Source organism: Heterocephalus glaber, unplaced genomic scaffold, assembly GCF_053883595.1.
Source record: "Heterocephalus glaber isolate CG9 unplaced genomic scaffold, H.glaber_assembly_v1.0 deba00001613, whole genome shotgun sequence".
Lineage (NCBI taxonomy): Eukaryota > Metazoa > Chordata > Mammalia > Rodentia > Bathyergidae > Heterocephalus > Heterocephalus glaber.
This window is the reverse complement of record NW_028258384.1, coordinates 32140320-32163237: the sequence shown is the minus strand read 5'-3', so window position 1 is coordinate 32163237 and position 22918 is coordinate 32140320. Positions and strand designations below refer to the sequence as shown.

The 22918-nt window shown below is 32.6% G+C and overlaps 1 protein-coding gene across 5 annotated transcripts in view; it reads right to left on the bottom strand.

The window, feature by feature from the left end:
- Positions 1 to 22918, bottom strand: part of Nrk (Nik related kinase) — a 141817-nt gene that overhangs the window by 56546 nt on the left and 62353 nt on the right. For all 5 annotated transcript variants that reach the window (XM_087196708.1, XM_087196710.1, XM_087196709.1 and 2 more), the window contains 7 exons: positions 17821 to 17877; positions 16337 to 16408; positions 10208 to 10333; positions 7034 to 7144; positions 5102 to 5192; positions 1861 to 1991; positions 55 to 109 (listed from right to left, as the gene is read on the bottom strand). In XM_087196708.1, the coding sequence (XP_087052834.1) occupies positions 55 to 109; positions 1861 to 1991; positions 5102 to 5192; positions 7034 to 7144; positions 10208 to 10333; positions 16337 to 16408; positions 17821 to 17877 (643 nt within the window). The remainder of the gene's footprint in view (positions 1 to 54; positions 110 to 1860; positions 1992 to 5101; positions 5193 to 7033; positions 7145 to 10207; positions 10334 to 16336; positions 16409 to 17820; positions 17878 to 22918) is intronic.

Here is a 22918-nt window from a genome sequence, read left to right as displayed (position 1 = left end):
GATTTATATGCACATTTCCTTAACATTCAATAAATATCAAATATTTTTACTCACGAGGAGCCCCTTCAGCCATTTCAATAGCAGTGATTCCCACGGACCACACATCGCTCTGCAAAGGAAAAGATGGCCCAAAACAGGTCACTTAAAAATGGGTAATTGGTAGTATTAAGAAATTCAAAACAGTCTTTGGCTGGGGATGAGGATATCAATGCCAGAGCCAATTCATGTGCCTTCTGTAAGAAAGACTCATTATACATTGACATTGTAAGAAGATATTTTCTGAGCTTGTGACCATCCAGTATGTCACTACATAATGAATTGATACGGAATGAGGTTCAGTGCAAGGGAAGTTTGTCTTGAATGTGCTGCTATTGCTTTCTCACCTAAAATATCAAAGTGAATTTGGTATAAAGAAGTCCTAATAGATAGAACCACAACCAGCACAATCTTGGGCAAATGATTTAACTCTCAGTACTTCAATTTTACTCTATGAAGAATGCTGATTATAATAGCAGCCACTTCCTTGAAATGGTGTGCATGTGTGTGTTTGCATACACATAGTTGATATATAAATATATTGTTTATTTATGTTAAGCATATAAATATGTATTTATTATATTTATTATATTATATTTATTATTTAAAATAATATATGAATTATCATATATTACATGTAAATTAGGTATGTACTAGCTAATATATTTATATGTATAAATATAAATATTTTAGAAGTTTCTGAAATATAGTAAATGGATACTAAATTACAGAGATCTTAGAAATTATCCTCACCACTATTAACTGTACTTTGTTTTTCATTGTGTAGAAAGGGCATAGTGCTAGAGGTACACTGGTTGGATGACTCCTAAACACCATAACTGAATTTTTGGAAGCCAGTATATAGATCTCTTCATTTTTGTTATAGTCTAAGCTTAAACTTTCTTTTGGGTATGTGGGGATAAAAAAATAAAAATAAATAACTAATACTGATGAAAAAGTCTTTGGAAGAGAGCAAAATATATATAGGAATAAAGTACTACTTTTTACAATAAGCCATTTGAAGAACTGTATGCATTTTAGTCTCTATAGGTTCTAATGTAGCACTGAACATTTAATAAGCTCTCGGTAAATAATTACTTTTCAGTTCAAGCAGAGGACTTTTAAGAAAATGGAAAAGAAACCTAAATTAATCAACTTCAAGTACTGTGTCCTAGGTTCCACACAGGAGCCCACATTGAATTGTTTGGATGACTTATGATGTGGAGAGTGAGTGAAGATTTTCCAGTCTATAGCAAATGCAGAGTTTTCCTTATTTCCACATCAGTTTTTTAAAATGCATACAAAGATAGATATTGTCCGTATTGCAGCCTCAGTGGAAATTTTAATAAATAGCATGAATTTTACTTAATTTGTCTCTTCCATTTATTTTCCTGTGGTTTTAGAAGTGAACTCTGCACCAAAGATTTTCTCCATTACCCTGAATAATCAAATTATTTTTTTTCTTTTTGGGGCTAAGTTATGGGGCTTAATCATTGGCTTTACATTTATTCATTTTTAAGTTTATAAAACCCACAGCCTCTGGAAGTTAATTTTCCATATAAAGCCACATAATATAGTATTTTTACCAAGAAATTACAAGCAATATGAACTAGACAGTCTACCTTCCAATAATTCCTCATGGTTTACTTTGTCTACATCCTTATAAAATATTATTTTATGCATACCTTCAAAACACATCAAGAAATAGAAGAGTGAATATGAAGGAACTGCTGCTTGCTTTTCATTTTTTTATCAATAAAAAGAAATGTTAGTCAAGAATCCTCCCAAAATTTTGATTCCTTCTATATGCAACCTCACACTCACTCTGTAATCATAGGAACGTCTTGGGTCCTCGTCACAGTTAATCACCTCCGGTGCCATCCAGTATGGTGTCCCAATAAAGCTATTTCTCCTTCCATTAGTTCTGCTCACCTGGGCACTCACTCCAAAATCCACTGATAATTTCAGCATATGTCAAAATAATTAACCAGGAACAAAAAGCTCAATAAGTTATTGGTTTAATTTGGGAAGTCAATACAAAAAAACACAGCAGATAACAGATTTTCATTCCAGCCCAGCAACTTTACCATGAAATCTACTCCAGGAATACTGGGAAATAAGTATTTGCTGATGTTTATGTTGGGATGAGACTCCACAGTGCCACTATTTACAGTAGGTTTGGCTGAATATTTATCAAGAATATTAAAAATAAAGTCCCATTGGTATACCCTGAACCTCTAATCCAGTAACATACATAGTGTGTATGACTGCCACCAAGCTGAAGGAAGAACAGCATTATAAGCAATATCTCAGAAAAGCAAAACCCATTAGCAGTTGACTAGGAAGCCTCACTCTTAAAATCAGAAAGTCCACCACATTTATATTGAAAAATGACCTTTCTGATAGGATTTAATTTAAATTCTTACACTCATCTTCTGAATTAAATGCAAGTATTTACCACAGTCTCTGTATCTTAGCTTAGACTATAAAGATTCCATCTTCTAATCTCTTGTGCGATACATTATAAGAAAATATTTAGTATGGTATCCTCAGAAACAGACAGACAAAAGGCTGAAGTAGACTGGAGTTATTTGTTCCAGAAAAAAAATAAGACAGGGATGAAAAATGAAGTAGGTTTTCTAATTGAGAATGGTTTCCAGGAATTCTCAGGATGGGAACAAAATTGACTGAAAAGCAGTTTGAAAAATTGAAGAGAAGAAAAGAAAAAGAGAAAATCCTGGTAGTTTAAGGCAGTCTTTAATAAAAGGTCTAATACTAACAAAAATTATCCAAAGTATTGTAAAGTATTTTGAAGATCATTATTGGTTGTTGCACATTCTCATTATGTAAACTAATTCTCTCTCTCTCTCTTCATGAACAAGTTAAATCAGCATTCCCACTAACCCTAATTCTCAATTTTAAGGAAAGAAATACCTATGAAGGCCAGAAGCTAATATGTGGCATACATCCAGGAAAGAAAATGAAAGGAGAAAATACTACAAGGAGTGATGAACAGAAGGAAAGAGAGAAAAGAAAGAAAATAAAAAGATGAAATTAAGATAAATGATGGAGTTGAAACTTCAATAATGGCCCAGTTTAATCTTTAATAACCTGTGGGAGTGGAATATGAATATTATTGATCAATTATAACTGCCATATAAAAATTTTTCCTGTCTTTTTTCCCACTGTCACTTCCTTTGGCTATCAGTAGTTTTGCCTTCTGCAACCTTCTCATTGTATATTGCTTAAAAACATCCTATGATCAGAGGTGGGGTGTAGCTCAGTGGCACAGCACTTGCTTAGCATGTACAAGGCCCTGAGTTCAGTCTCCAGCACTTCATGAAAAAAATAAAAGCTAGGACTTGAGAAATCTAAAACATATTGTATAAAGATTATATGTAAAGTAAGCTGGATTAAATTTTAATCCATCAATAAAATGTCTCCTTCAGTGTAAAATGCATGAACTTTGATGCAAAGACTTAATGACAGACATTTTAGTGGCTTTCACTTCCTTATAATTTCTGTTCTGTGTTGCAAATGGTTGAGTGGTACCAAATTGATCCAAGCAGAGTGTTGCACATCATGTATACTAAGTGTTTAGCATTAATGTGGACTATCTACTCAACACATTTGAATTAGAAATCTATATTCCTCTTATGTTTTTAATATCAGTTTCATAAAATTGTGTTTCTAGATTTGTAGCTTTTAGATAAAAAGAAATAGTATATTTTCTTGAAACCTATTTATTTCAAGAAAAGTTACTACGTGTACTTCTTTCACAAATGTTCATCAAAAAGTATTCTTAGTGAATGATCAAAAGTTTTACACTAGCTCTATTAGTTTACCAAAAAAGGGGGAGAAAATCATGAATTTATGTTAAAAAATATGTTAAAAATAGTTGATATAATAAAAAATAATACAAATGATTAAATTATTTATGTTCTTATCAGTGCAGTTATCTGTCATTACGTAGTACTGACATAATTTTATAGTATTATTAAAAAACCAACCATTGGGCCATATATATATATACATGTGTATATGCACATGTGTGTATGTATATATACATATTTCAAAGTTTGTGAGATATTGTTCCCTGTGTACCTGAGAGACAGTGTGTGTGTGTTTTAAAATAAATTATACCAAAAAATAGAATAAAATTAATTATACCACTCTAAAGCCTGGAATAGAAATCCAAAGACTTTCTGCTTTTTTAAAATTTTAATTTCTGAATTTTATTTGGATATCATTAAAGTATCATTTCTGATTGATATCACTTCTTTAAATATTTGAGAAGTAACTACAAGGAAGCAGTTTGTGTTTAATTAAAAATTCTTTGATAATCTTGGCAAAATAGAATGTAGATATGGAAAGAAATTTTTTAATCCATGCCCATGTCATATAAATTTGTACAAGGTAAATACTCAATTCAATTGCTGACATAAATATAATAGTTTTCTGTAATAGAGGGTAAAGCAATGACCAAAAAGTAATACTGCCAATAACATGTTTCATATGTTCTTTGCCCTATTAGTCTGGTTTTAGTCTGATAATTAACTTTATAAGGTTTTATAAGAAAAATGAGTAAGTCTGATGCTGGAAAAAATAAAAGAAGGGTGCAGGGAGGGGAGAGGGCAAGAAGGGAGTTGAAATGTGCTATTTACATGTACCAGTCCCCTACAGTAAATGCAATCATTATGTACTGCAAACATGTACTAATAAAAGTCAAAAAATAATTGTTTGTCTACATAATTTCAAAGAACTGGTTAGCTGAATCCTTTTTTTTTTTTTGGTACCGGGAATCAAACTTGGGACCTTGCACTTGCGAGGCAAGTGGCAGAACCACTGAGCTAAATCCCCAGCCAGCTGCAGCCTTTTTCTGTTGCTCCTGTTCCCTTCTCAAACAAATTTTCAACTTTTGACTAGTTTTGCAAGTACAGAAGACCCAGCTCAAATAAGTATAGGATGTTTGCAGGGACATGAAAAAAAGCACAGTTATATTAATGGAGTTTTCTTGATTAAGATGTTTTGGGCCTAACCTAACATAATGCAAAAATAAACTTACCCAGTTTTACTTCAGCATTATGAGTCAGGAGCACATTCTGACCTTTGATGTCCCGGTGAATTACTCGGTGTGCATGAAGATGAGCTAAACCCTGTGTGTGTATATATATATATATATATATATATATATATATATGCATATGTTAAAAGAAGGTCACATCAGTATACATATTTCTCTTTTCTGTTACTAGTCTTGGTATTTTTGGAAAAACATTTGTTAAGAAATGACTCAGATTTGATTTTTCAGACAAAATTCTTTCTTTAGGCTGGAATTACTATAACAATTTCCCGAAATTCTACTTTTGGTCACAAGGAAAGGAAAATAAACCAAGACACCCATGAAAGAACAGAACACCAGAAAGTAATGTGTGTATACATTGGGCCACTTTACCTTCTTTTTTAACCTCTCTATTTCCAACTAACCATAAGAGTATAGAACTGAACATCTTGACCATATCATTGCTCAGACATAGTTTTTCTCTATTCCTCATCCAACTATTTGTCTAGTCCAAAATATTTTCAGTCATCCTTGTAGGCTGAGTATTTGAGGGAATATGGAAATCATTTTAAACCATTTGTAATTTGTTTTGGCTTCCCCTGCTGGCCCAAGTCCATTCACCACTAAAACTAACCCATGACCCGGCTATACTATGACATGGTATGTAATATTAGGCTGCTGTGAATTTGCGCTAGACACTAACTGGGGGTGGATAATAGAAGTAACTATAAAAACAACTAAAATTGAATGAACCTTTATACTTTGCTAGATATTGTGGTAAATGCTTTACAAGGAATAAATTATTAAATGCTCACAGTAACCCTCTGAGGAAGATGTTAGTATTATTCCATATTACACATGAGAAAAGTGAGACTGGAGAAATTAAGTAGCTGACTCAAGGCCACATGGCTAATACATGGTGAAATAGAATTTAAACTCAGCAGAGAGCGCATACTCTTAGCCATTCACATTATTATCACAAATGAGTCTAATCAAATGGGAGGAAGGATATTCTAACAATGTTGAACGGTACTATTCATTTTTATTAATACCCTCCTTGGGTGATTTTAAGCATTTTGAGCCACAAAGGAAAAACTGAGTTTGGTGGAGAAAGAAGATTGTTGCTCCCATGCAATTGGGTGTTAGAAATTTAAAATTATATATCTATATATATGGCAACATTCAAAGAAGATATCTGTCTAAAAAGGTTTGGGCCCTTCTATAGAACATTGACTTCTCCTGATAGGTCTTCATCTAAATCTGTGATGACAGTGCTAAGCTTTTTAAAAAGTGAACTCTGGTGTGGGGATAAACCTCCAATAGTAGAGCACTTTTGTAGCATGTGCAAGGTCTGGTGTTCAATCCTCAATAGAACAAAAGAGGAAAAAACTAGAAAAGAAAAAAACTATGAACCCTAAAAATATAATAATAAATGGGGTCATTTCCATGATCCACTGAACACAATAGTTTGAATCTGACAGCCATTAAAGGCTATGATTCTGAAAGATGGTTGCACATCTTGCGGTCCAACATAAAATTGAAGGATATTAACTGAACAATTGATTTTTCTCAAGCTTTTTGGCCTTTTAAAATTTTTCTCTGATCCAGGGATTATGTTTAGAATTTCTCACTCTCTCTCTCTCTCTCTCCCGTCTTTCCTATATTTAGTACAGGGGGTTAAACCCAGGATATTCATACTGAGTTACTTCCTCAGTCCTTTTCATTTCTTATTTTGAAACAAGAGTCTTGTTAGATCACTCAGACTGAATTTGAATTTACAATCCTTCTCAGCCTCAGCCTCCTAAGTAGCTGAGACTACAGGTGTGCACTGGCTTTAGAATTCTTAAGCAACCACATATGAGATAGAGACTACATTCTATACAATCTTCCTAGGTTCTTTCAAGAGTAACGAAGAATGATTACATGAAAACTCACCTGAAGGATTTCTCTGCAGATATAAGCAATCCAATCTTCTTTTAAACTCTGATTTCTTGTCATTCTCACAACATCAGTGACTGAGCCTGCTGCACATAATTCCATCACCATCTACAGGGAAGCCATCCAAATATAAAGAAATAGAAAGTGATACTCTGAAACTATCTAGAGAATTTTAGTCCATATAGCTTGTATTTATATGTAAAGTTTAGAAATTAAAGCACTGAGAAGACTGACTCAGTTGTCTTCCAGGACTCCAAAGACTAGTTCAATTAGAATTTGTGGAGGCAGGAAAGCCAGGTACCACACCAAAGATATTTAACTAGGAGGAGGGTTTTGAACTAAGCCTTGAATTATAGGTAGTGTTTGGATATGCTTAATAGGAAGAACATTCTACTTATGGAAAACAGAAAAAACAAATACCCTCAGAAAGAAACAGGTGCAGGGGACAAGACTGAGTTATGACTAGAGTGGAAAGAAAGGAATAGTTGAGGGAACAGTTTGAGCTGAAGTGAAGAAGTAGCATATGGAGGGCCTAAAAATAGTACACATGAATGTTAACAGTAGGTAGGATTTTCACTGTTTTGTTTATTTTCCAACTCTACATTATTTTCCACAAAATACCGATGAACTACAGCTCCAAGAGGAAATCGTCAATTGAATTCCTTTAGTATAATTTATTTCAAATGGAATTAATGCTGAGGAAGTTTATTTTAAGGCTAACCTCTTTGACAGCATTTCATTCTGATTTTACTGTTAATAAATTTAACATGTCAGAAAAATTACTTTTGCCATCAATGAATTTAGTGCAAAAGTTGTAAATTTCTTACAAGATAGTATTAGCTAAATAAGGAAGACAGATGAATAGGAAGGAGAATATAACTATTATAATCAACCTACCAAACTGTGCTTCAAGTGGAGGTTTATGCATCACTACACATGTTGAAACCAGTTTGTCAAAAGGACAAAATACATGTTTTTATCTATAAGCAAGTTAATTGTCACTATAGATGAATGAAAGCAAAAAGATAAACTCAAAATCTTGAATATTTAAAAATGTAATACTATTTCCTTTTGGAATATTATTTTTTTTCAAAAAGCTACTTCCCTAATTTGTAGTTGTTCACCATTGATAATACTGAATGCATTGACCTGTATACACTGTCAGTAAAAGAAGAAAGAACTCAGTCAAATGAAATCAACTGTACAGATTAACTATGAAAGGTAGATTTTTCGTGTTGGGGACTAAGTGCTGACTATTGGATGGCACAACATGTACACTGTGGTAATGGAAGCAAAGGGGTTCATTTTGAACTATGATTAACCTGAATTAAAGCCATTCACCTAAGATGGACCCTGAAAGATCTTGCTAACATCTAAATCAGAAGTATTCAATTATAAAAGGAACAGGAGGCATTCACAATGATTTTCTTAGCTTTGTAAGCATAGCATCTGATGTATATAAATGGTAAATGTTTGGCTATTTACATACTTCCTGTTTGTTTTTTGTCTGATTTACATAGGCAATAAAGTGTTGATGGACCAACAGAAACTCTTAGCTCCACAAGTAATTTATGCATTAAGTTCCTATTCATCCTTCAGATCTCAGTTTAAGCTTTTATTTCCTTAAGGAAGAGTTTTCATACCCCCGCTTAAATTTAGTTTCTTTTATTATTCACTCACATAAAACCATTTTATTTTTCTTCTGACATTCATTTGTGTGTCTGCTTAATATTGGTCTTTGCAAGTAGACTGTAAGCTCCAATGAGCCAGGGGCATATCTATTCAGCTTACCGTTGCGTATCCCCAGAATCTAGTAGAATGCCTGGCAAATAGATGGTTTTCAATGAATGTATGTTGAATGACTGAATGAATTGAGTACTAATAATATATATCCAATAAGGAAACTGCAACATTTTTCATAGTTTGCCATACTGTCAAGAGGAAAAAACTTGTAAGTAAAGATATATGAAAAGACAAATGGTGTATGTAAAAAATAAACTAAAAACCAGTAACCATTACAGCTGTGCAGCAATATTTAATAAAATCTCAATTGAAATTGCCAGAGAAGAGAGGAGTCAAAATAACTGGACGTTTGAGAGGAAATGGGATTTAGTTGAAAATCTCTAAATTTGGTGGTTCTCAGATTATTGTGCTCAGATCAAAAGCATCAGCATCATCTGTGAACTTATTGGGAAGTGCACATTTCACACACATCCCTGAGCTACTGAATCAAAACTTCTGTGAATGCGATCCAGTAGTCTGTGTTTTATATAGCTCCCCAGAAAATTCTGATAGATGCCAAGAGCTGAAAACCACTGTTTCAATTTAACCTTTTGTTGAAAAGCTTTCCATAGTGTCACTACCTACTTCCTCACGTCCATATAGAATATAAGAGGATCTTTTATCCCCACTTGAAGATTCTGAAAAACTTTATTTGTTACTTTAAAAAAATGTATTACTACTGATTTGGACTGGAACAGAAAATGTACCAAGTATAGATATTACATATACAATGACTCCAGTTTATATTCTAAATATTATGCTTTTAAGAAGAACATCTTTAACCAAAGCTCATTTTCTTGCTAATGTACTTATGGAGGGCAGCAAAATTTCTAGTAACTGTGGCTCAATGAGTCTAATGTCTTATTAGCTTCTAAAATTTATATTTCATTGATAGGATTTTGTGATACCCTGGCCATGATGACTACAAAATGGATAAGTCAATTAACTAGAAGAGAATATCTAGGAGTTATGTTTTTACATAAGTGCATAAATTTGAAAATGCTTAAAATGTACCCATATGCTCATGTTGAATACTAATTACAATTGATCCTTATGTAGTTTTTATTTGCTAATCCATCAGGCAGCCTCCATACCAGAAAACAGACTACCTTATGTTAAAAGTAGCCAAACTATACTTGAAAATATTTGTTACATATTACCAGCATTCGAGTCCTCCCTCATCCCACCAAGAAACCACTTGCGAGACATATAAGTTATCTTTCTTTATTTCATCACTTTCTTAAAGCACTTCTTTCCATTATTACCTTGAGCACTTGAGAGCAGAAGTTTTCCTGTAGATGCACAAAGTGCCATATCAACTCACAGAAAAGTACTTCTTTGGATAAGACTTCTTTCTATCAAATAATATTAAGATAATTAACAACATACCCAAAGTTGGTGTCTGTGGCCAGGGGGACTCAGCTTGAAAAATGCACCATAGAAAGACACAATGTTTTTGTGGAAAGAGTACTTCCTCAGAAGGTTGAGTTCAGTCCTGAGATCTTCTTCCTCATCCTATGGAATAGGAACAGACAATAAACTGCTAAACCACGCAATTCAATGACTATTGATCTCTAAACTCAAGTAAATTTATAAAGTAAAATGGTATTGCAAGATCTTATATCCCACAGTAATTCATAATAACATCTCAACTTGAATTTTCAGCAAGTGGAAATCTCAGGTTAACTTGTTATTTTTTTTGGTGGGGGAGGTGGTAGATTGAAACTCTCTTAATTCAGTAGTTCTTATAATGTGGTTCCCGTATCAGCACAACCGACCATTGTATAAAGTTTTGATTAAATAGAGTCATAGAATTTTTGTTTGCTTTACAAGGCAAAAATAACTTGGTTTTTTTTTGGTGTTACTCAGATATTATATGCACACTATAATTCACTCAATTTAAAGTGTACAGTCCACTGCTTCTTAACATATACAGAATTGTACATTCATTGTGACAACTGTTCTACACACACAGATCTTTATTTTCTTTGTGTAAAGTTATCTATTCTGGTTATTTAAAATACATGAAACCATATAATATGTGGCCTTTTGTGACTAGATATTTTTAAAGTTCATGTTACATTATGTATCTATTTCATTCTTTTAGATTACCATTCATCAATCAATGAACATTTGTATTATTTTCACCTTTTGGATGTTGCAAACAATGCTTCTATGAGCATACATATCATATTTATATGGATATATATTTCAATTTCTCATACGTATACTTAAGGAAGGAAATTGCTCAGTCAAATGGTAATTATGTGCTTAATGTTTTGATGAAATGCCAAACTATGCCTTAAAATTTTATATCCTCAGTAACAACGTGTAAAAAGGGTTCCATTTTCTCCACACTTTCACCAACACTTTATAATCTGTTTTTATTATTATAACCATTATATAGTAAATGATGACATAGTATACAATTATGGTTTTGATTTAAAATTCCCTGATGACTAATGATGTTGGACATCTTTTCATGTGCTCATTGGCCATTGTATATGTTCTTTGACAAATGTCTAATAAAAATTCTTTGTGGTTTTTTTAAAGCTAAGCTACCTTTTATTATTAAACTGTAAGAGTTCTTTATATATTCGAGATAAAAATGCCCTATTAGATATAGAATTTGCAAATAATTTTTCTATTTGGGGAGCTTGCTTGAACTTCTTGACAAATGTTCTTTGAGGCACAAAAGTTACAAATTTTGATGAATTCCAGTTTATAGATTTCTTGTTTTGTTGCTTATACTTTTGGTGTCATATTTAAGGATGTATTGCCAAGTAAAAGGTGACAAGGATTTAATCTTCTGGTTTTTTTTAAGAATTTTGTGATTTTTACCTCTTATATTTAGGTCTTTGATCACTTTAAGTTAATTTTTGTAGAAAGTAGAGGTCCAACTTCATTCTTTTGTATGTGGATAGTCAGCACCACACTCAGTCTGTAATTTCTTACCTTTTAAAGGCATTGTTTTGTTCTGTGCTAATCTTTTTTAAAAATATGTTTAAAATAATTTATTTTCCTAATCAAAGCAATTGTACATGTATATGAATTAAGATATGCAAATAGTGTACTGTCATGGAAAACTTGCTCCAACCATTGCTAACAGTTTATAGTGTATTATTTCAGATATTAGTATATGCTAATGCAGTAGCTAGAACAATGGCAGAAATATATATATATACATATATAAAATAGGGAATTTATTTTTAATATAAACAAGCTTATACTTTTTCACTATTCTGCAACTTTCAAATTTTTATTAACAAATCACATCTTTTTTTTAATTTTTATTAGTACATGTTTGCCATACATAGCTTTTACAATTCGTTGAGATGAGTTGGTATATGTACCTGACACATCTTAATTCTTTCTTCATCCCCTTTCCCTCCCTTTCCACCCCCTCCCTCCATCTCTTGGTCTTCTTCCCTTTTGGAAAGCACATCTTTCTATATTAATAAATGAATACACATCCTTTTATGGCCTCATAAGATAGCATAGAATGAAAGTACAGATCTGATGCTCAGATCAGGTGTAGAGGCATTCCTGTTTTTGAGAATTATCTATATAGTGAAAATTGAAGGCATCTGACTTGGATAAGATAACTAAAGTAGAACACATAGTTTGAAGAGGTAGAACTGGCAGAAGACAGTGCAATATCAATCAGAAAAGAGCACCTACCCTGGACATTAGGAGAACTGAGTTTGAGCATTGATTTCCCCAAATAGAAAATTCTCTTAATCTTCCAAAACTTCAATTTACTTTAAAAATAATGGAAGATGTACACCTTTACCTATCTCCATGAATTGTTACTAGGACCAAATTGGATCGTATGCATAATGTCTCTGAAATTCTTGAAAGACGGTATACACGTACGATATTATCAAAAATATCTGTTACTTCTCCTTTTGTTGAATAAGAGTTTTATCAGAACTATAGTCCTCTCTTTACTTTTTACCTTAATCTACAAACGGCAGCCCTTTCATTCCCAGTATATTTGGTATTGTGGAGTGAAATATCAAGCGATTCTTTCCCCTTAAGCTTCAGCTATGTCTGCTTGTCAGATGACAACCAAATGATTTTGATAATCCTCTTATAACCATTATTTCTTAGGGAATCTGAAAAAATCTTTGTTTCTTAATAATTTGAAAATAACCACACTTTTGTGCATCTAGCTAGTTACTATATACTAGAGAAAAATACCTTAATATATTAACTTACAAAAAGGTACTTCAATTGCTAGGAATTTACAATGATCATATTAGTAGTTTGTACATTTAGATATTACTGTTCTAGCTTAAAGAAACTACCATACAGGGAAATAAGATTCACATGCATGATTGGCATAACCTGTCGTGAATACAAAATAGTGCATATGAAGTAGAAGATGATAAATAATGACTCAGAAAAGAATTCTGCCCTTGAAAGATGGATTCACCACTAGGTTCCTTTGAATCCCTACTAGTTCTAAATTATATTTGATTCTAAATAAACCAGCTCTCTCAGTGTATCTATAAAAGTTCAATTCATATGAACTTCTTAGGAATAGTGTTACCGTCTAAAGTCTAAAGTGAAATGTATTTGTAGAATATAAATGGAAGAAGACTTGAAGTACATACACAAAGATATCCTATTGTGAAATTCAGTATAAAAAGGATACTTTTCTGTGCAAAGAACTAAGAAAAGGCCAATTGACAAGAAAAACTATGAAGGGGTTAACTGCCAATTATCTTTACCCCTCTCTAGCATTTTCAACAACTACACTGACTTAACAACCTGAGGAAATAAGCCTCCTAGCAGAATAGAACTACTCAGTAACTCAAAATATCTATGCAGTTATTACCTTCTTTCTTTGCTTATCCTCTAGACTCAGAAGGCAAAAGTGGGCAATTACCTTATGTGTTTGGTTATATTGTGGATTGATTTTAAAAATGCTTATGATATAAAAACAAGGAAACGAACTAGGCTCTGTCATATCTCCAAGTTGATTTGTTTTCTGTTGGTAAAGTATCTTTTTTCCTCCCAAATGCCAAGTACTTATACCATGTCTTATTTTAAAAAGTTTGAAATCTCAAACAAATACCTGGCAGCTGCAGGACATTCTTTGAAATTTTCCTTGGATTTTCCAGGGGATTTACTCAAATACTGTACTAGAAAATAAATCTTCATACCAATTTGTCTTATGGGGGAAGGCTGATTTTTTTCAACTGGAAGCCCCCAGTGAAAGATTCTCCCTTTCTAGTTATTGTGTAATAAAAGCACAGATGAATAAAAGAAGCAAATTATACTATAAGAATTTATTGCATGGCAATACAGGCTCCAGTCTCATCCTAGCCTCTCAAAGAAGCTCATTTAGTAAGTTCCCTTCAAATTTCTATAATCCTTTTTCTAACAAGGTAAAAGAAAAAATTATCCCTGTGGCTTCTATTTCTGTCCTGCAAGACACTTGAATCTCATTCTATTCCTGTGGTATAGCCTTTCTTTAAGAGGATAAACATATCTGACATTATGTAGACATAAACCTCAGGAACAAGCGATTTTGTATGTAATCTCAGTTTATGTTAAGATATTAATGATATACTGAAAAGAGTATGAACACGTAATAGTGCAATAAATGGGAAAGATGCTAGTGTAAATCTAAGAATATGAGTGAAAAGTTATAGAGAAGCAGGGGCAAGAATAAGTCATTTAACCTATTTGATTGTTTGAGGCCAACATTCTTTTTCTAGGTTCCAAACCTCACACTGCCAAAAAATAGGAAGATAATGGCTGGATTTTAGGTAACAATGGTATTGTATTTGTCGTATCATTTTGCTTATGAGGAACCTGAGTCCTAGAGATGTAAAAAGACCATTTTTTCAAGTGCTGTTTGACTATTTAGTAGTAAACTTGGATTTACACTTACATTTCTGAACATCTACATTATTGCTAATTCCATAAAGCCCTGGTATCTAAGATGTGTGAGCAAATCACAGGCTTTTTATTCCAAGGGATTTGAGACGTTGAATGGCTGATTAGTTAGCGCCAATATTTCTTACTAGAATACATAACCAGAGAATTCAAACTCTCCAACAAGAAAAATCCTATAAAAGTAGGCTTCCCATATAAATGTAAATTCCCCCAATACAAATAAATGAAGATCAGATATGTTTGGAAGGCATGTGTGTATGCCACTTTCAATTAACAGGAAGTTGAGCTTGTGAAAAACACATAAATACATTACATCCATCAGGCCAAGTGGGTAATTTAAAACTCTCATACTTCTGCCAGTAATACAATGCTACAACATTTCCTGGCTCAGGGCCAGTTGATCCTAGGCTTGGCCTGAAATCTCTGCTTTTTGTCAAGGATAGGCAGCTCAAGGATGCCAGAATTCCCTTTGTAATTTTCCCAATTCTAGAATCAAATCATTTGAATTACAGAAAGAATACCAGAAAAGTTTTGGGAAAGAATTTTAGAGTTTTATTAACATATGTATTTGATAAAATTAGAATTCATCGAATAATTACATTTTTTATATCTTATATTTTGTGGCTTCTTGATCTACAAAATCCTGTAATAGCTGTTTCCTTTGGATATGCTTTGTCTCTCAAGATACATTAGAAACAAAAAGAAGCCTGGTACATAATAGACAAATTATGAAGCTGTTTAGCAATACCTTTCTAATATAACTAGATTTTGTATGTGATCATATGAATATTAAATATTATCTTAATGCATCTGAGAGTACACTTATTAAAATACAAAAGGTTGAAAATATTTTAATCCTAAAAATTAGACTGAAGGAGATAATTAGGAAAATATATCAATGAACTATATTAAGAACAGTAATCTGCAGTTAGGTCTACATAATACTTTCATAAATTATCAATATCTATTGGAAAATAGAATTCTCTTTGCTTAGTCTTATTCTAGAGTCAGTGAATCATTAAAATCAGCAGATCTCAAAAAAACTACAAGTAAAAAGGATCTTCACTCCTGTATGCGGTCAATTACAGTTGTTAGATGTCAAGACTATAAGGCTGGGAAGCCTGTTGATTTTCTGTCTCCACTGCTCTTACAATAAAAAAAAGAGTAGCTATCATTTGGCTCATATATAATAGTAATATTAGTTAGAATCATAATGCAAGAAAAGCTCTTCAGTACAGACCACCAAGTACAAGGTATGAAAAAGATCTTACCAAGGACAATTTTGTGTAAAATTTGCTCTTGGCTCCATCAACTCCTCTTTTGTTTCCACCCAGTCAAAGCCCGTTATCCTCCATAGATGTCCTTGTAGTCAACCTTTTCTGGTTCAAATTACCATTTCTTCTAGGCCCTGCTATTTGGCAGGTGTTAATGTTCAAATATGATGTCTGAATTTGTAGGCGTATGTTAGAAAATACAAACATCACCTTCATGCAACAATATTTTAGGGGTGGCCTTACAGAGACAATAACATAATGCAAAGGGATGAGTTTAAAGCTGAAAAATAAAGCAAAGACTATGTGGTTGCTAATGAGGACTTCTAGCACTCACACTGTATCTCCAGCCAACAGACTTCTGATATTTATTCACTCTCACCCGTCTTCCTATTTCAGGTAAAGGAGTCTGAAAAACCAACAACAAAATATTATTAGGTCCACTGGTATACTTTGGCAATGATTTGTGCTTAAGTTTTCTGTGCTTCGTTTGCACCAAATGGAAGAGTAAGGTAATGCTATACTTATCTTAATTTTTCACAAATAATTTTAATCTAAATATCAGTTTCTTATTAAATGATAAACAAGGCACACAATTTATTGTAATAGATGTAAATGCTGCATTAATGACAAAATTTCTATATGGCAGAAAAGTGCTGTGTTCCCCTACAAAACCAGGTTATGAATACTAACCACTGACTGGCTGATCGCAATTTTTAAATATTTCAAAATTTAGAGTATCTGAAATGTGGATGAAATGTGGATTTATGTCTCTCAAGCTGATACAAAGAAATAAGTATTTTCTATAATTTCACTCAGAAAAGTACAAGTTTGATTATTTAGAAGGCATGGTTTATAGAGTAAAATGAATCCACAAAACCTCAAAATCCCTTGAAACTCACACTGGTTTGCAACATTTGACACTTACTGGCAAAACAAAAAGTACACAACTCTTTAAATAGCTTCAGCAATTAACTTCCTGCTTAAATTGGAAAGAACCATTTACAGCACAGCTTGTGAATTTGCACAGTTTTTAAACATAATTTTTCATTTAAGATATAATGATGTGAAAATCTTTTGATTTTTGTTATGTTCATGTTAATATTATTTTGAGAAAATGAGATAACGCATCCTAAGAAAAAGAAATCAATACTTAGCAAATTCTATGACAATATGTTACAAACTGTTATACAACTTTATAAATATTAGCAGAAACAGTGCCAATTAAACTGTTTCTCTTGCTCATCTGTCAGAAGATACATGAAAAATGTGCACCTCTGACAAGTTCTTTACTTCTGCCTGTCATTGAGAATTTAATAGGCTCCATCCTCAGAAGGAATCATAGCAAAGGAAAGATAATAAGATGGAACTCAGACAGAGTAACACAATATGGAGGAATAGGGGGAATATATTCTTTATTACTCCTGATAACAGATAATCAATTGCAAATAGAAAGAAATACAGATATTTTCCCTATTGTTGTAGAATACCAAAATATGTGGAACTTTTGGTGTGAGTAAAGTATTTTAATGTGGAAATATAATAAAAGAATAAGTATAATACACCAATATATATTAATAATATTAGAAAACTATTGGAACTGGTATTTAGCTCAGTGGTTCTGCCACCTGCTTCACAAGCATAAGGTCCTGAGTTCAATCCCCAGTACCCCCCCAAAAATGAAAATTATAATAAATCCAAATAACATAATAATAAATTATGTAAAATAATAATTTATCAACAAACACAATATTTATTGAGCTGCTTATTCCAAGAACACAGTCCTTAAAGAAATAGAACACAAACAAGATACAGTATTACCTTACGAGCATTCATCACTTTAACAGCTGTAAATGCACCAGTCTTTTCATGAAGTCCCTGAAACATCAGATGGTGATAAACATGAAATATTAGCTATTTGACTCAGCTATAAAGAAGCAATCAAAGTTAAGAAAAGAAAATTAAATAAAGCTAAGTACATATCATGTTATGAAATATAAAATAGTATATACAGATGAGATATAAGGCATATATAGAAATCAGAAACACTAAGTTATCAACAGTGTAAAGAAACTCCAAATATTTCACTCAAAAAATCAAGCAAATTTATGGAGCAGTTTTGTTTTTTATGTTTGTGTTAAGTATTGGACATAATTGACCATTTAAAGTTATTGCTTACTCAATGTTCTTGGGCTAGATCTGTTTGGCATCCACATACAAAGTGGAAATTTCAATTAAGGATGACTCAAAAGCAGATGATCTACTATATAACTTTTTTTTCTTTTTTTGGTACCGGGGCTCAAACTCCGGACCTTGTACTTGCAAGACAGGCAGCAGAACCACTGAGCTAAATCCCTGACCCTACTATATAACTTTTTAACTGATCATATCGTACTATGCAACCACATCTTTCCACTGGACCGTTTCTCACCCACATACATTTCTCTATAATTATCACTACTCATAAAGGTGACTCATAATTACTTCAACACCCTCTAAACTGCTTGATTTGTCCTGAATCATATGAACCAAATGTTTTATGAAAGGAAAAGCTCTGGAAGATTCTCTCTTATTGGAAACATGATAAGTTCTAAGAATTTAGTCTTATCCTAAATGAAAGTGCAGGTTACAGTTTACAATTTTAAAAGATGAACATGTAAGAATGAAATTATAGCTGTTATTTTGCATCTGCTTTTAAAAAGTATTTCAAGCTGTGGCAATACCAAAAATCAGCCCAGCATTACTATAAGAAACGTTAACATAAACAGAATGTCTTATTTGATAGTTTTCCAGCAAGATGATTTTATCCTTGGGCTGCACTGGATTGATCAGTGTTCTACCAAAATTTAAATTAATCTGGAACCTTAGGAATATATTTTTTGCAGATGTATTCAAATTAAGGTGCGGTCCTACTGGATTAGGATGGTCAGTAACTGGTGTCACTTGTCTTAATTTGATTAACTTGTTTGGACAGAACGATATTATTTTGCAGGATTATGACAACACATGAACTTTAGCTGCATTTATATAAATTATTAAATATGTTGGAAACCTTAAATTTATTTACATCTCTAGGGCCAATTGTATATTAATATTTTTTTCATTTAGTCCTTATCACAATTTAGAAAGTGTTCCTTTTCTAATTATTCTTACAAGTACTTCTTAGGGAAATAGTTCCCATATCTATATGCATAAATATAACATATTAGAAATTGATTTTCACCCCTTAAAAGGATTACAATATTCCCTGCTTGATTCTAAAAGGTTATCTATGAGTCAAATTAATATTGTGTGCAGTATAAAGCATTTGTCATATTATCACAGATATTAGCCACACTGTTTCTGGTTAGGCTGATAGTAAAATAAGAAAATGTTAATGTCAGACTTTGCATCAGTCATAATTGGAATACACATTAATGAGATAACTGAATATCACTAAAAGGTACTACCCGTGGTCATAGAATTCAAAAATTTGCTTTATTCCTACACTGATTATCTCTGATTTATTCTCGTTTGAAAATTGCATAAAACAATACTGACAATGTATCCTAATGTGCTTTGTCAAAAATATACTTTCTGTGGCTGCAGAGGAATAAAACCCTAGGTCTCGGTACTATGTAAAGAGCTAAAACATTATATAAAATTCTATAGAATGGTGGTGTATATATATAGATAACAGATAATGATAAATTATTGCTGCTAATGAGGCATTTCAGAGAATTTCATTTGTATCTTGCATTTTTAAACTTGTACTTTGAAATAATTTTAATCCTAAAAATAGTTTCACAAATAGTACAGAGACTTTCTGTATTTCCTTCATTCGGCTTCTTCTGATGTTAATACTGTATATTGCACTTCCAAGTTACAATTCTCAAAACTGAGAAATACAACCTATTAACTAAATTATAGTTTAAAACATATTAACTATTAGTTATAGTTAATTTTCATCCTGATTTCCCCAGTTTGTCAACTAACATCTTTTTTTATGGCCCAAATTGGGATCTCACATTCTATCTAGCTGTCATTTCTCCTTAGCTTCTTCAGTCTGTGACAGTTGCTCAATCTCTCCTGTATCTCATGACTGTGACACTTTTCAAGAGTACTGATGAACTATTTTACATAATGTCCATCAATTTAGGTTTTGGCTGATGTTTTCCTTTGATTAGACTGAAGTTGTGAGTTTGAGAGAATACCACAAGGATAAAATGTCCCTTTTATCACATCATATCAGGGATATATGGTATTACTGTGATTTTCCCTTCTTTCCCCCCTGCACCTTATTCTTTTTATCTTTTCTACTAATATCCCTTCTACTTTCATGTTTAACACTGGTTTTGAAGAGGAATAACATTTTTCTTGAAGAAAACCTGTGAGTCATTTTGAGATAAACTAATTGTTTAGTGGTGCCATCTTGTGGTTTACTGATTACATGGAAGATGTTTGCTGACTGTAGCTAAAGGCTGTGTTGTCATAAATAGTTTCCCTAAATGATATGGTGAAATCGGACTTGTAAATCCAGTTTTTAGGACATGCAGTGCTTTCAGTTACATTGTGTGATTTATGACAATTTGAAACACCATTTGTTGTAAGCACACATAAAAATGCTAAGAAAAGTGTTTAGTTTAGGATTCTAAATTGAATATTAAATAAGCACAATTGTCATTGGCCCTATAAAATAACAGAAAAAGCCTTAAATTACAAATGTGAATTTTGTATATTTTTCCTATATTTTTCCAATATTAAGAATATACAGCAGTCATTAGTTGTACTACATTAACAATGCTTCCTTGAGTTTAATTGCAAAGAATGGTCATTATAATTTTGTTAAATTGGTGAATAAAAACTATATATACCTCTGGTGTATTAACAAAATGGCTCATTATATGTATACATTGTGTAAAGGATAAACTAATCTTATTAACATACATACTATTTCACTTGCTTATCTTTGGAGGGGTAATGAGAACACTTAAAATCTACTATCTTGAGTTTGAAAATTCCCAACAGGAAGAGATGATTAAATGTTGAAGGAGATGGAAATAATAATTGCCCTGGTTTTATGATCACACATTGTATACATTTATTGAATTATCACATTTTATTCTATGAATGCTTACAATTGTTATATGATAATAAACATTTTAAAAATTACTGTTGGTAATTTTAAGCATGCAATTTATTGGTATTAATTATAGTTACCACATTGTACACTAGATCTCTTGGATTGATTCCTCTTTTCTATTTGAAATATTACTTGTAATTGAACTGTTATTTGAATATCTTCCCAAACACTACCCCACATTCTACTTCTGCTCTGTCTCTATTGCTAAAGTTTTTGTCAGTGTTTTTCAGTTTCTTCATATGGGTGAGATTACTTGATATTCGTTTTTCTTTACCTGGATTATTTCACTTAGCATACTGTCCTCCTAGCTCATCTATGTTATCCAAAATGAAAGGATTACATCTTAAATAATTTTCAAATACCAAGGAGCAAAAATAACAAAAGTATTTTAGCCCTCATTTCTATCATAAGAATAGATCCTGCTGCATTAATTTTTTATATAAGTCCATAGTCTCATTGGTATTTTAGAAATAGAAAATGGTATGTAATAACAAGGCTTTATAGACATCTCTGAGTCCCATCTCAAGTCTATTGTCATTTGGAATGAAAGGTTTACCATCTTCATTGCAGGAACTTATTGTCATGATATCAGACTTATTCAATGTGTTAAAATTTAGCTACTAATAAATGAAGCTCATATGTTTGGATTTTAGTTACAAAAGAGGTCACCTACTTCAAATAATTTCCACATATCACAAGTCTTAGTTACTCTCTCATTGCTGGGACAAAATACTCAACATCCACAAGTTAAAGGAGGAAAGCTTCATTTTAGCTCAGAGTTTGTAGAGGTTTCAGTCCATAGTCATCTGGCTACAAAGCTGGGGGGTGGTGCATGGCCGAGCAAAGTGGCAGAGGAGAAACAGTTCATGGGCTGGCAAGCAAGAAGCAGTACAGCCTTCCTTCTTCTTTCCCTTTTTATTACATCTAGTCTGTAAGATTATTGCTTGGTTCAACTCACACCCAGAGCACATCTTCCCTCTTCAGGGAGTCCATCATCCACACAGAGAACTATGCTAAACCAATCAGCACTCTAACCTAGTAACACACACCCATGACCCAATGTCACACACTCATGATCCAATCACTCCCAAAAGCCCAGCCTATGAGAGCATGAAGCTTTGGGGGGAAATCTAAATATAAGTCATAATATCCCACAACCTGAGATAGTATATAAAAATCATTCATGAAGTCCTGTCTCCCATTTATTAAGGTAATGAAACTCCCTGATTATTCAAATATTCACTGAAAGGTTTATTAGTATTTATTACTTTAATTTGTTTTTCAGATGAGGTAACTGAAACAATGGCATGAATAAGTAAGTAGTGATGGAAGGGTGGAGAAAGAAAAGGGCTGACCTCTGAGAAAGAGGTTCTAGGAGAGGTTGTTCTTCAGCCATAATTAAAGGAGCAGGTGCCTGGAATAGGGAGGAGGGAAACATTAAATTTGTGGTTTCTTTAAGTTGTGAAGAGAGTTTAAAATTGCAGGGAGTTGTTAGTTGCTCATGGTGGCATGTTCTTGCAATTCCAGCACTCTGGGAGGCTGAGGAAGGAGGATCACAAGTTTGAGGCCAGCCTTGGGCAACTTACAGCGATGCTGTCACAAAATAAAAAAGCTCTGGGCATATAGCTCAGTATGAAGGCCCTTGGTTCAATCCACAGTACAAAGAATTTTTTTTATATAGGTGGGGAGTGATGGAAAGACAAAGGGATAAACTGCTCCAAGTCACAATTTCATTAAAAGATTTTATAGTTTTAAGATCTATACACCTGAAACGATTATACAGCAGAATAAAATGCA